We start from the raw sequence: 12,777 nt of genomic DNA on the forward strand, positions 1-12,777 counted from the left end.
TGAGAAGATGCTCTTCCATGAAATGGTCAACTTTCATCAAGATAGTAAAAATGTAGAGACTTACAACATGGAGTTTCACAAGTTGTCCTCTAAATGCAGCGTTCAGGAGACAGACCAGCATAGCGGGTACTGAGGTACATTAGTGGGTTAAAACACCAAGATTTAGTTGGAGCTTGCTAATGGGAAGTTCCGATCCATCGATATGGCAGCTGCATATGTCAAGATCGTTGAAGAAAAGTATAGTCACTTGAAAGACATGATCAAGAGCTCAGCTTACAGGTCTGTACCTAGAAATGAAGAAAGGAAAGTTGAACCCTGCAAAATTCAGGAAAAGAGCTCAGAAATCTCTAAGGGCAATGAGTGGCTATAGGACATTGTAGGTCGCATTGGCTATGAGTGGCTACAGAACATTGTATGTCACAGCTGTGGTGAGAAAGATCACTTTGGTAGTAAGTGTTGCAACAAGATCCGTCTTCTGACTATGGTTAAGTAGTTGATGGAAAATATGAACAAGGATGATGTGGATATTCCTGAGCCTATTCCCCCTGATCCAGATGATGGGCCCATTGATGGTCATGATGATGAGATTGAAGCTAACTCAGCTAGTTTGGGCTGCTTCATTATTAGGTACCTTACCTTATCAGCCTCTAGTGCATTGTGACATGCTCTTAGGGTGACCATAGCAGTATAAGGCCGGTATACTATATGATGGTGCACAAAATACCATCAAGGTGAAACAAGGAAGATGTATGTTTTCGATGTTGTCTCACATGTTGACGGATATGCTTCGACAACGACTGTTCTCTCCTCCTCCAGCTATATATCACTCTCTCCTCCTCACTCATGGAGTTGCGGTTTGACTGTCTTCCTTGAGATATGTGCCACCTCAATGTTGAGATCACTACAAGGGTATCTTGGATTTGCAACCTTACTCGACAGAGTCGAGTTCTTTTAAGATCAGAAGAGTTGATGCAGTGACTTTGTCCAATAGGAGCATATAAGGGACAAATAGTAATTTCCTTGTCTAGAATCGTAGAAAGGTAAGCATGGTTTAAATTATCGGTTTGTATCGTATTAGCCGATACGTATCGGTATCGGTCGGTATTGATACGGTACATACCGATATGTATCTCTTTTTTTTTAAAAAAAATAGTATGTCTCAATTGGTATTGTATTGTATCGGCCTAAACGATACGTACCGATACTTGTGATACATACATTAAAGGGTTCTGTGGTATTATCGATACGGATCGATATGTATTGGCCGATACGGCTCGATACCAACCGATACACATCGATACGGCCATTAAAGGCCCATGTGACTATTAGACTTGATACATAGAATAATAAAAAGGATGTACCCAAGCACGAGGCTCCCGCCACTTTGGGATACAGTCGATACCAACCGATACACGTCGATACGGACATTAAAGGCCCATGTGACTATTAGACTTGATACATAGAATAAAAAAAAAAAAAGATGTACCCAAGCACGAGGCTCCCGCCACTTCAGGGTCTGGGGAGGGTCATAATATACGCAGCCTTACCCCTGCTTTTGCAAAGAGGCTGTTTCCAAACTCGATACAGAGAATCATTTGGCAGAAAAAGGGGAAAGAACTCCCAAGTTGGGTCGGTTCACAACATCATCTTAGTCGCTCCTATTGTTGAAGACCCTTCTAGATATGAGTTTGAACCACCCCGACACTCTTCATGGTAATAGACTATTACAACATGTAAGAAACCTCATCTTTTATTGCAATTTTAATTTAATGCACTTGTCTCATTATACGTTGTTCTCCATTTTAGTGTTTATGCATGATACTTGTTATATATTGCTTATTTATATTGTTTTTTTGCTCCAAAAGTGTATTTCCATGTGTATCTTGACCATTTCCATGCGTATCTCCTATAAGTCTCATAAAATCACCCTTCTAATACAATACCCAATACTTTAAACCTTGAAGGTAAGAGTCCAATTAGATTTGAATTTTTTTATGTTTTAGATTGCGATTGAGTTAAGTTTCCTATTCTAGTTTGGATTCTTAGTTGTTAAATATGCCTGTAAGCACTCACCGATGATTGACTGCAATGAAATTGAATTACTTTTATAGAGTTTTGAGTGGAAATTTCTTCTCTCTCTTCCCTTCAAACCTGTTTTTCCTCCCTTTGCTGCTCTTACTTTTCTATCTTTCTTCCTTTTGTCAATTCCCCCTTGTTTCTCTTCTATATCCCATATTCTCTCTCTTTTCTTTAACTGCCGCATATACCGGACTAAAGATCCAGCAAGCCCCTGCTCTGTTCTGGACGACTCAACAGTCCCATCGATAGCAGATTTGATCTCCTTCTTTCCACCTCTTTTCGTCTTAAGATTTGAGGTGGAAGTATGTCTGGTATCGGCAACCCAAACCCTCAAATCTCAGCTCCTAATTCCTCTCTTGTGGTGAGATATTCAATCTGAACCACATCTGAACTGGAACTACCACCAGGTCTGAGTTGCAGAGAAAAAAATATTGTTTGATTCGAATCCCTTGGAACTGTTGTTTCTTGCTACTCGAAGGGTTAGAAGATGTTGTAAAATGGGTTCAAGGGTATTTTTGTCCTAGGGGTATTTCTGTCCTTGTACCTATTCTAGAATGTTCTCTCGTCTATTATAAATAAAGAGGGGCTGTAATCAATTAGTCACAAGCCATTATTCTCAATCCTCAACATGGTATCAGAGCAGGGATCCACATCGGGATCCGAACCCTAATGGTTTTCTTTGTGAAACCCTAATCCCTTACTACCATCTTTCTTTCTCTTCCTCTTTCTTGTTTTTTGCGTTGCAAGCACCTCCACCTTCACTGTCTCCTTCTCCCTTCCTCTAGGTTTCAACCACTACCACTGCCTCCTTCACCAGTAATCACCGCCACCTCCTACACCACCCACCACTTCTGCCTTCTTCTAGAGGCTCTTCCACCCTTGTCTCTCTCTCTCTCGGTTCACCCTTGGTGGTGAGTCTTTCTCCCACCAAGGGATTTTTTGACCATTCCATGGTCTGATTTTCTTTCGCCCTTAAGTGGTTGATGTTTTCTGACCATTCCATGATCTGATTTTCTTCCGGATCCACGTCGTGTTGATGTCTTGGTGATTTTCTCTTTGACCAGCAACCATGGGTGATTCCAAGATCTCCGCATCAACTAGACAAGAAGGAGTCAATCAACGAGATCTTCCATTCCCTGCTTGCTCCATTAAATTAAATGGGAGTCATTATTTGATGTGGGCGCAATCTTCCTATCTTGTCGTTGGTGCTCGTGGTCTTTTCGGCTACCTTACCGGAGTTGTTGTTATACCCACCACTTCTAGTCCTGCACAAGACAAATGGATGATATCTAATTTTCTGGTGATATCCTATCTCATCAACTTAATGATCCTACCATAGTCGGGGGCTATCTACTTCTTGACATTGCTGCCAAAATTTGGAAATCAGCCAAAGACACGTATTCCCAAGTCGGTAATGCTGTCCAATGTTATGAACTTCGCCAGAAAATCCATGCTACAAAACAAGGTGAGTTATCTCTTTTCCAGTAATAGTTCACTTTGCGTAGCATGTGGTAACAGTTAGATTTTTATGGGTCTTTTACTGCTATCTATGAGACTGACGTTACTACATTTAAGAAATGGGAAGATGGTCTTCGTGTCTTTAATTTTCTCGCAAGACTTAAAATTGAGTTTGATTAGATTCAGGCCCATGTCCTGAATCGGGATCCCTTTCAAACACTTGAGCAGGCTTATGCCATAGTGCAATCAGAGAACAGTCAATGTAATGCCATAGTTCACTCAGTTTCTCACGAATAATTAGCCTTGTCCACAAGTTCTCAAAAATCATCCCGTGGTGGACTCTCTCGTGGTACTGGTGATTGTCCTACTTCTGATGGGGCTCCTGTGAAGTGTGACTATTATGGCAAGGAATGACACACCCGTGAAAATTGTTGGAAATTGCATGGGTGACCTGCAGATACTCTGGGTCACGGACAGAGTCGTCCCTCTTCTGCCAGAGCTCATCATACTTCATCTGAAGACATTGTTGTTTCTGACCACTCTCTTTCTCAAGAAGTTCTCCATACTCTATGTAATCTGGTGACTCAGTTGGACTCATCTTCTTCACCTGCTCCATCTGCAGCCTCAGCCACCTCCCTGCCAGGGCCCTCTGAATCATCTCCTTCTGACCACCCAGGTATTTTTTCTGTGGCCATAGTTCCTCTGTCAGATCCGATTCTTGGATTATTGACTTAGGTGCTACTGACCACATGACCAGTTCTCCCACTCAATTTTTCCAATACTCTCCTTTGTCAGCTAATACCAAAGTTCAAGTGGCTGACGGTTCCCTTTCTTCTGTTTTCGGGAAGGGTACCATCGAATGCCCTCCATCACTGTCCCTCTCTTCCGTTTTGTGTGTTCCCAAGTTTTCTACTAATTTACTTTCTATCAGTAGTCTTATACGGGACCTCAATTGCAAAGTAACTTTTTTTTCCTGATCATTGTCTTTTACAAGACTTAGTAACAGGAAATACGATTGGTTGTGGTAAGGTGGCTGGTGGTCTTTACTTGCTTGACAGTTCCTCATCAACAATGGTTTCCTAGTCTATTTCGTCTGCTTCTGCATTAGCTAAATTTCATCGGTGGCATCGTCGTTTGGGCCATCCTCCTTTAGGCGTTTTCTCTGTTTTATTTCCTAGTTTAGTGAAGACTTTTAATCCCAATAATTTTGTTAGTGATGCTTGCTCTTTTGGAAAGCAAACTCGAGCAATTTATCCTATTTCTGATAATTGCAGTTTGGTTCCTTTTAGTTTAATTCATTTTGATGTATGGGGCCCTGCCCGTTGTGTTTCTACTTTTGGTTATCGGTGGTTTGTAACTTTCATAGATTGTTTTAGTTGTACCACTTGGGTTTACCTTATGCACCAGAAGAGTGGTGTATTTCTTGCTTTCAATTATTCCACAAAATGGCTCAAACCCAATTTGGTGCCAAGGTGAAGATACTCTGGTCTGACAATGGGAAGGAATATTTTGATGGATCATTTCAGGCATATTTGTCCACCGATGGTATTATCCACCAGACTAGTGCGTGGATACTCCAGCCCAAAATGGCATCGTCAAAAGGAAGAATCAACATCTTTTGGAGGTAGATAGGTCCCTAATGTTTGCCATGAATGTTCCACCTCGTTTTTTAGGTGATGCGGTACTGCTGGCAGCATACCTTATTAATTGGCTACCCTCCCGGGTGTTGTCATCCTACGACCCTATTGAAATGTTATTGGGATCTTCGACTTTTGTGGTGCCTCCTAAGGTTTTTGGGTGCATTGTTTTTTCTCAAAATCACCATGTTCATGGAAAATTTGATCCCAAGGGGTTGCGTTGCATTTTTTGGGGTTATTCTGCTACCCAAAAGGGGTACAAGTGCTATCATCCTCCCTCCAGAAAATTGCTTGTCATTATGGATGTTGTTTTTGGGAGACAGAGGCATATTTTCCATCTCATGCTCCTCTTCAGGGAGAGTCTACCAGTGAAGAGGTGCCTTTGATTACTTCTCTCGATGTTCCCATGGTAGAAGACACATCAGTTGAACTCGAGGATGGAATAACGGGGTAGGAACAGGAGCAATATTAGGTCCAAGGGGAGACTAGGAAGTCTAACACCATGAAGGTATTTACTAGAGGAGCGTGGCATAAACAGAATTAAGTTGACAATACCACCACCACTGCACCTAACCAGTCGTTGCTCTCTAATCCAAGTCCTTCTCCTACTCCTCATGGTAAGTCTCTTTTAGATCCTAATCTAGATTTACCAATTGCTATTCATACACCCTGTAGAACTTGTATTCAACATCCCATTTCTAATGTCATTTCTTATGACTCTCTTTCCCCATCTTTCCATGCTTTTGTATCCACCTTGTCTTCTGCTTCCATCCCTAACACTTGGCCAATTCAAGATGGAAAGATGCAATGAATGAAGAAATGAGGGCACTGGGAAAAAATGACAAGTGGGATGTGGTGAGTCTTCCTCCAGGAAAGAAATCGGTTGGTTGCAAATGGGTCTTTACTATCAAACATAAGGCAGATGGAACAGTGGAAAGATATAAGGCAAGACTGGTTGCTAGAGGATTCACTCAGACACATGGAATCGACTATCAAGAAACCTTTGCTCCATTGGCAAAGATGAATACTGTCAGAGTCATCATCTCTTGTGCAGCTAACCAAGGCTGGGATCTTCAACAACTAGATGTGAAGAATGTTTTTCTTCATGGGGAGCTTGAAGAGGAGGTATAAATGGACATCCCTCCGGGTTTTGCTGCTAAAGAAACCCAAGGTAAAGTATGTCATCTTAAGAAGGCTCTATATGGTCTAAAACAATCACCAAGAGCTTGGTTTGCACATTTCCATAGAGCGATAGTGTCGATTGGCTACAACAAAATGATGCTGATCATACTTTGTTTATCAAGAAGAGAGGTCAGCACATCACATTATTGATTGTTTATGTAGACGACATTGTCATCACTGGAAATGATGTTGATGAGAAAGGTAAGTTGAATACCTATTTGGGGACAGAATTTGAGATCAAGGATCTAGAAAAACTCAGGAATCGAGGTCGCTTACTCAGCTCAAGATATCTTTCTCTCACAATGAAAGTATACTCTTGACCTGTTATCTGAAATAGGAATGTTGTGATGTAAGCTTGCAGATACCCCTTTGAAGCCAAAAACTCACCTAAAGGGTAAGGATGGAGATCCCATGGATAAAGGTAACTAGCTATGAGAGACTGATTGGTCGTTTGATGTACTAATCCCACAGAGGGCCTGATATAGCATTTGTAGTTAGTGTGGTGAGCTAGTATATGTATGATTCTCACTCCGCTCATCTAGAGACAGCGTATAGGATCCTGAGATATTTGAAGTCTGCTCCTGGGAAAAGTGTCCTTTTTTCTCCTCAGGGTCATTTATGAGTTAAGGCCTACATTTGTTGGTGGGAATTTAGTGGCTTGGCGGAGCAAGAAGCAACCTGTTGCTGCCTGATCTAGTGCTGAATCAGAATTTTGGGCTATGGCCCATGGTATTTGTGAGCTCCTTTGGCTGCAAGGACTTCTTCACGATTTATGTGTTCCTATTGAGCTACCTATGCACCTATATTGTAATAGCAAATCAGCAATAAGAATTGCTCATAGCTCAATGCAACACGATCGTACCAAGCATATTGAGATTGATCGTCATTTCAAGCTAGAGCAAGGAGTAATATGCATTCCATTCATTCAGTCTGGAGATCAGTTAGCCGATATTCTTACTAAGAGTATTAATAGTAAAAATTTTGAACATTTATGCACCAACTTGAGGGGGAGTGTCGTAAAATGGGTTCAAGGGTATGTTTGTCCTAGGGGTAATACTTTCCTTGTACCTATTCTAGAATGTTCTCTCGTTTATTATAAATAAAGAGGGGCTATGATCAATTAATCATAAGCCATTTCTCTCAATTCTCAACAGAAGATTAGAACATAACCCTGAAATTTTGTGAAGTTTGGTTGACGATATTGGGTGTCGGTCTCGAACTGAAGAGATCCAACAGCATTGCCCTAGTCTTTCAATCGTGGGTTGAGAAGAAGGTGCATTGTTCATTTGAATTACGAAGAGGCTCCTATCTTATATTGTTGGTTCTGTTTAGTCCCTTTTTTCCTTAAATATACTCTACTTATATTTAACTTCCAGAAAATCCTCTCTTTCCAAACTCTATTTACCTTTTGGATTCTTTTGCTTGTTTACTTATATGTAAGGTTCTGAATGGTTCCATAAATTACAAAACTGCTACTACCATGTTATTTGAGTTGGTTATCATCTGGTTGGGCCCATAGCGAACCATAATCGGGGTTTTTGAACCTGGGTTCGCATAAAAAAACAGTGGAAAATAGGTTTTACTTGAAGTTCAATGAAACAAGATTTCGCAGGCTCTGTATTCATAGTTTATGTTCCCTTCACTTCTTGGAACAGCCCTAGTCCATTGGCATTTTTCATTCTAATCCCTAGATCCGTTACTATCTTACGTAAGTTAAAGAAAAATGTTTTGTTATATTAACTAATCATGTTATTACATGTTATACATAGCACATCATTGGCTGCAAAATGCTGAAAAGGTCCCCAACATTTCTCTTGGAGAAGTGGTCAGAACAAGGATTAAACAGTTCTCTTTGATGAATAAGTTCAAGAAGAGAGTCCTAAGAGTAAGTTCTAAGCTTCTGAGAATTCATAAAACCTGGTTTTCCTGTATGATTTGATTGCTGTTTCTAATTACTTTTTGTCCATTTGAAAGCTCTTATACTTGTTCTACGTCCTTCTCAGGCAGTAGCAGATAACTTGCCAATGGAGCAATTAAATGGTCTTAAAAAGATTTTCCACATGATGGATATTGACAAGAATGGAAACTTAAGTTTCCAAGAACTCAAAGACGGCCTCCATTTGATTGGACATCCTGTCCCAGATCCAGATGTTCAGTTGCTAATCGATGCTGTAAGATTACATTTAGAACTTTATGTGTGCTTCTATTTCCTTGTATTCTTTAGTATTTACCTTATCAGTTTCCCCCGTCTCGCACAACAATCATCTACTTACTACCTCAAAATTGAAACATTTAATTTGCATGTTTACAACAATAACAATGGGCAACAGGTAGTCCAGTAATGGCAGGAAATATTGCAACAAAACATAATCATGTCAAGTTTGTTTGCTCAAGTGACCTGCATCTCGATGATTTGGGTTTCTGATGCAAAAGGTTGTTAGCTTCACATACAAATGAATTACATTCTAATCAGAAATAAATAAAACTAATTTACAAAGCAAATGAGAAGCTATGATGAGAGAAAGATACCTAAGTTGTCACTTTTATAGGGGAACTTGTAGAAACCAATCTACTATCAGACATGTAATTGCCACTTGGCGCATTGAGAATATGAAACATGAATAAATTAACACAGAACATTACTGAATTTTTTTCTTCAATGCAAATATATAGGGTTCCCCCCCCCCCCATTTAACAGGAGCAGTTACTACATTATTTTCTGTAAAACTAGAAAACTAATATCTTGTTTTGCCTTTTTCTATAATTACTTGTAACTGGTTACCATCATTCATTGGTTTTTTTCACACTAAGCAAGCTTTCTGCTATTTTCCCCATAGGCGGATACCGATGGAAATGGCACTCTGAATTGTGAGGAGTTTGTTACTATCTCTGTTCACCTGAAAAGAATTGGAAGTGATGAGCATCTTCATGCAGCTTTTCAATTATTTGACAAGAACCAGAGTGGGTTTATCGAGTTAGATGAGTTGCGAGAAGCATTAACAGAGGATGAACGCGAGCCCAATAACGAGCAGGTGGTCCGAGAAATCTTCTGTGATGTTGACACAAACAAGGTAAACCTTTGGCTTATCAGATCAGCATAAAAGACCATATTGATTTTCCATTTTACTGTTTTCTATTTCTTATTGTTGATCATATGAGTCTTAACCTTAATGCCAATTTCAGACCTAAAGTCTCCAACTTTTTCTTTTCATTTTATTTATCTCTATAGGATGGGAAAATCAGCTATGAAGAGTTCAAGGCAATGATGAAGACTGGAATGGATTGGAAGATGGCGTCTCGACAGTATTCCAGAGCAATGTTAAATACACTTAGCCTTAAGTTGTTCAAAGATGGATCACTTCATATGAAACAGTGAAAGGTGAAAGGTTTTGTGGAGTTCTAGCAAAAAAAAAGAAAAAAAAAAGAAAGGTTTTGTGGAGTTAGTTTATTTGAGTGTTACTATGCAAAGATCTATCTCACCATCATCAAACAATAATATTATAGCCACTAAATAATACAGTATACAAAGTTCCAATTATGCACACCCAAAAAAAAAAAAAAAAGCAAAACCAAACAAGAGAGAGAGAGAGAGTCCAAAACCAAACACCTTGTCTTCCATACAGGAAGGGGTGATTTGGGCAATCCAGAAATGCTGGTTTAATCAAACTGAACCACAACTTGGCACGTCAGCAAGCAAATATAGGGTGGTGATTTGGGCACTCCATAGTCTTGATCCATGCTCCATAGTTTTCATTGCTTCACTACGGTGTCCCAGGGCCCTTCTATCAAGAGCTTCATTATGTATATCCACATAGCCATCAGTTTTGTTTATTTGTCCAATTAATTTAATTAAAATTAGAATCAAACGTGTTGTAATATAAGCATAAATAAAGAAAAGGGTTTTTTACAATTACCACCCCAAAAATTTTCATATCTACTATTACCCCCCCCCAAAAAAAAACTTTCAAACAACTGTTACCCTCCCATGTTGCATACTAATAACTAAGTGACACCCACCGTTACAGACCCGTAACAGAGGGGGTTAGTAGTGATACTGTGCCGTTGTCACGGAATTTGTAGGACGAAAATGCCCTTCGTCCAAAGTGGAATTTTTTACAATTACCACCCCAAAAACTTTCATATCTACTATTACCCCCCCCCCCAAAAAAAAAACTTTCAAACAACTGCTACCCTCCCCTGTTGCATACTAATGACTAAGTGACCACCACCGTTATAGACCCGTAACGGAGGGGGTTAGTAGTGATACTGTGCCGTTGTCATAGAATTTGTAGGACGAAAATGCCCTTCATCCAAAGTGAAATAAAACAATCTTCCAAGGGTTATTTTTTTGTTTTCTTCGTGTCAACGACCTGCCCTCCATAGGAATTAGAATGATTTACTACTATAGCTACTCTCTTTCACAGAAACTGCGTTCCTTGAAGGAGAACCAGAACCCTTTATTATCTCATCTTCTTCATCTTCTTGTCTCCCTATCCATATCCAACACTTCGCCACAGATACCTTTTCTTCTCTTGATTACCATTTTTGAAGCCAAATCTGTACAGAAAACCTTATCCCTCTTTCATTCTCAATCTCAGTGATGTGGTTATTGCCTTAGGTGAGAGAGAGTTTGGATTGAATCGTATAGGTTCACACGTTAATGGCTGAAAATGGTGAAGACAAACTCATCGTTGTGGCTCGCCACATTGCTAAGAGTCTTGGCCGGACCGATACCATGGCTGATGACATTCTTTAGTTCTTCTCCTCCTTTGACGGCCGCTTCTCCAGAGAGAAATTGTCTGAGAAGATCAACAGCGATGATCCTCGAAGTTATGCTGCATTGGAGCAGACTCTGAAAATCTCTTGATCGTCAGATCTCTCAGTATATCTCGGCTGATCAGCCCATTTGGTCTGTTTTCGTTGATGCCTCAGCCTTCCTCGACACCATTGATGAATTACTCTCCACATCCAAGGATTGGAATTCCTTAGCTGGCGAGAAATCCATTGCTGCTTGTTTGGATCGCGTTGATGAACTTCTTCAGCAGGCGATGTTTCGGCCGCCGACGAAGTTCTTCTTCCTCCGGTTTGCTGCAATAGGTGAAGTGAAGAGGAAGTGAAGGTATAACCCTTTGAGGATTGTTTTATTTCACTTTGGACGAAGGGCATTTTCGTCCTACAAATTCTGTGACAACGGCACAGTATCACTACTAACCCCCTCCGTTATGGGTCTGTAACGGTGGGGGTCACTTAGTCATTAGTATGCAACAGGGGAGGGTAGCAGTTGTTTGAAAGTTTTTTTTTTGGGGGGGGGTAATAGTAGATATGAAAGTTTTTTGGGTGGTAATTGTAAAAAATTTCACTTTGGACGAAGGGCATTTTCGTACTATAAATTCCGTGACAATGGCACAGTATCACTACTAACCCCCTTTGTTACGGGTCTGCAACGGTGGGGGTCACTTAGTTATTAGTATGCAACAGGGGAGGGTAGCAGTTGTTTGAAAGTTTTTTTTTGGGGGGGGGGGGTAATAGTAGATATAAAAGTTTTTGGGGTGGTAATTGTAAAAAACCCTAAAGAAAATAAACTTATCTCTTTGTAGCAAATGAATCTGAAACGTAGCAATAGTAGAATCTTATTCAGTAGAAGTCTCCAAGTTCTTCCTTGTTGAAATATTACGAACAGTATGTTGATCAGCAGTTATAGTATCAAAACAGGGTTGAGTCGTATTGGATACTCTCCTTAAGGTTGTTAAAATACTCTTATTAGTGCAATACGGGTTGACATGCTTTTACCTCCAAGATAAAACAATCCCCTAATCACAAAGGTAGCACTCCTAATTGTGATTACACAGGGAGTCCGCAAGCTATACTTAGAAACTTGAACTTAGAATCAATCCAAAAAGTAAGAAGGATAGAAATAGAACACTTGTTGAAGAACAAGTAGTATAGAACACTCTCTCTTTGGTTACAGAAGTGTTCCTACAAAACAAGCTTTTAAACATCAAATTTTCAATAGGTTCGTATGTGAGTATTTATAGATGACAAGTAATTTTATGTACATGTACATACATGTACTATTTGGACTTCGAATTTTAAATTTCAAATTTCAAATTACTTGTATCGAATATTTGAATTTGGAGCCAAAACTTTAAAGTAAAAAGAAAGGCAAGTTCACACCTGCACTCGTCCCCGACCTCGGCCCGACTCGCACGCATGTGATTGTAAAAGCACCACGGACAATCCCGACACATGGGTGAAGAGAGTCTCTCCTCTAGATCCCTATATCCTTTGTAGGATTATGAATACTTATTACGAGCTCTTCAACTTTAAAAATAGTCTATGTGGAACTAAATAAAAACACACTTCGAAACCAAACAACAAGAGAGCTACAAGAGCTAAAAGACTAAAAAAAAAAAAAAAAGAG

The 12,777-nt window shown here is 39.9% G+C and overlaps 1 protein-coding gene across 1 annotated transcript in view; it reads left to right on the forward strand.

Moving 5' to 3' along the window:
• LOC122653935 (calcium-dependent protein kinase 8-like) overlaps positions 1–9,918 on the forward strand; it is a 34,794-nt gene extending 24,876 nt beyond the window's left edge. The window contains exons 5-9 of the mRNA XM_043847900.1: positions 8,126–8,241; positions 8,360–8,527; positions 9,194–9,427; positions 9,586–9,735; positions 9,786–9,918. Of these exons, the coding sequence (XP_043703835.1) occupies positions 8,126–8,241; positions 8,360–8,527; positions 9,194–9,427; positions 9,586–9,732 (665 nt within the window). The 3' untranslated portion in view covers positions 9,733–9,735; positions 9,786–9,918. The remainder of the gene's footprint in view (positions 1–8,125; positions 8,242–8,359; positions 8,528–9,193; positions 9,428–9,585; positions 9,736–9,785) is intronic.
• Positions 9,919–12,777: the final 2,859 nt, after the last annotated feature.

Source organism: Telopea speciosissima, chromosome 3 (assembly GCF_018873765.1).
Source record: "Telopea speciosissima isolate NSW1024214 ecotype Mountain lineage chromosome 3, Tspe_v1, whole genome shotgun sequence".
NCBI classification, from domain to species: Eukaryota; Viridiplantae; Streptophyta; class Magnoliopsida; order Proteales; family Proteaceae; genus Telopea; species Telopea speciosissima.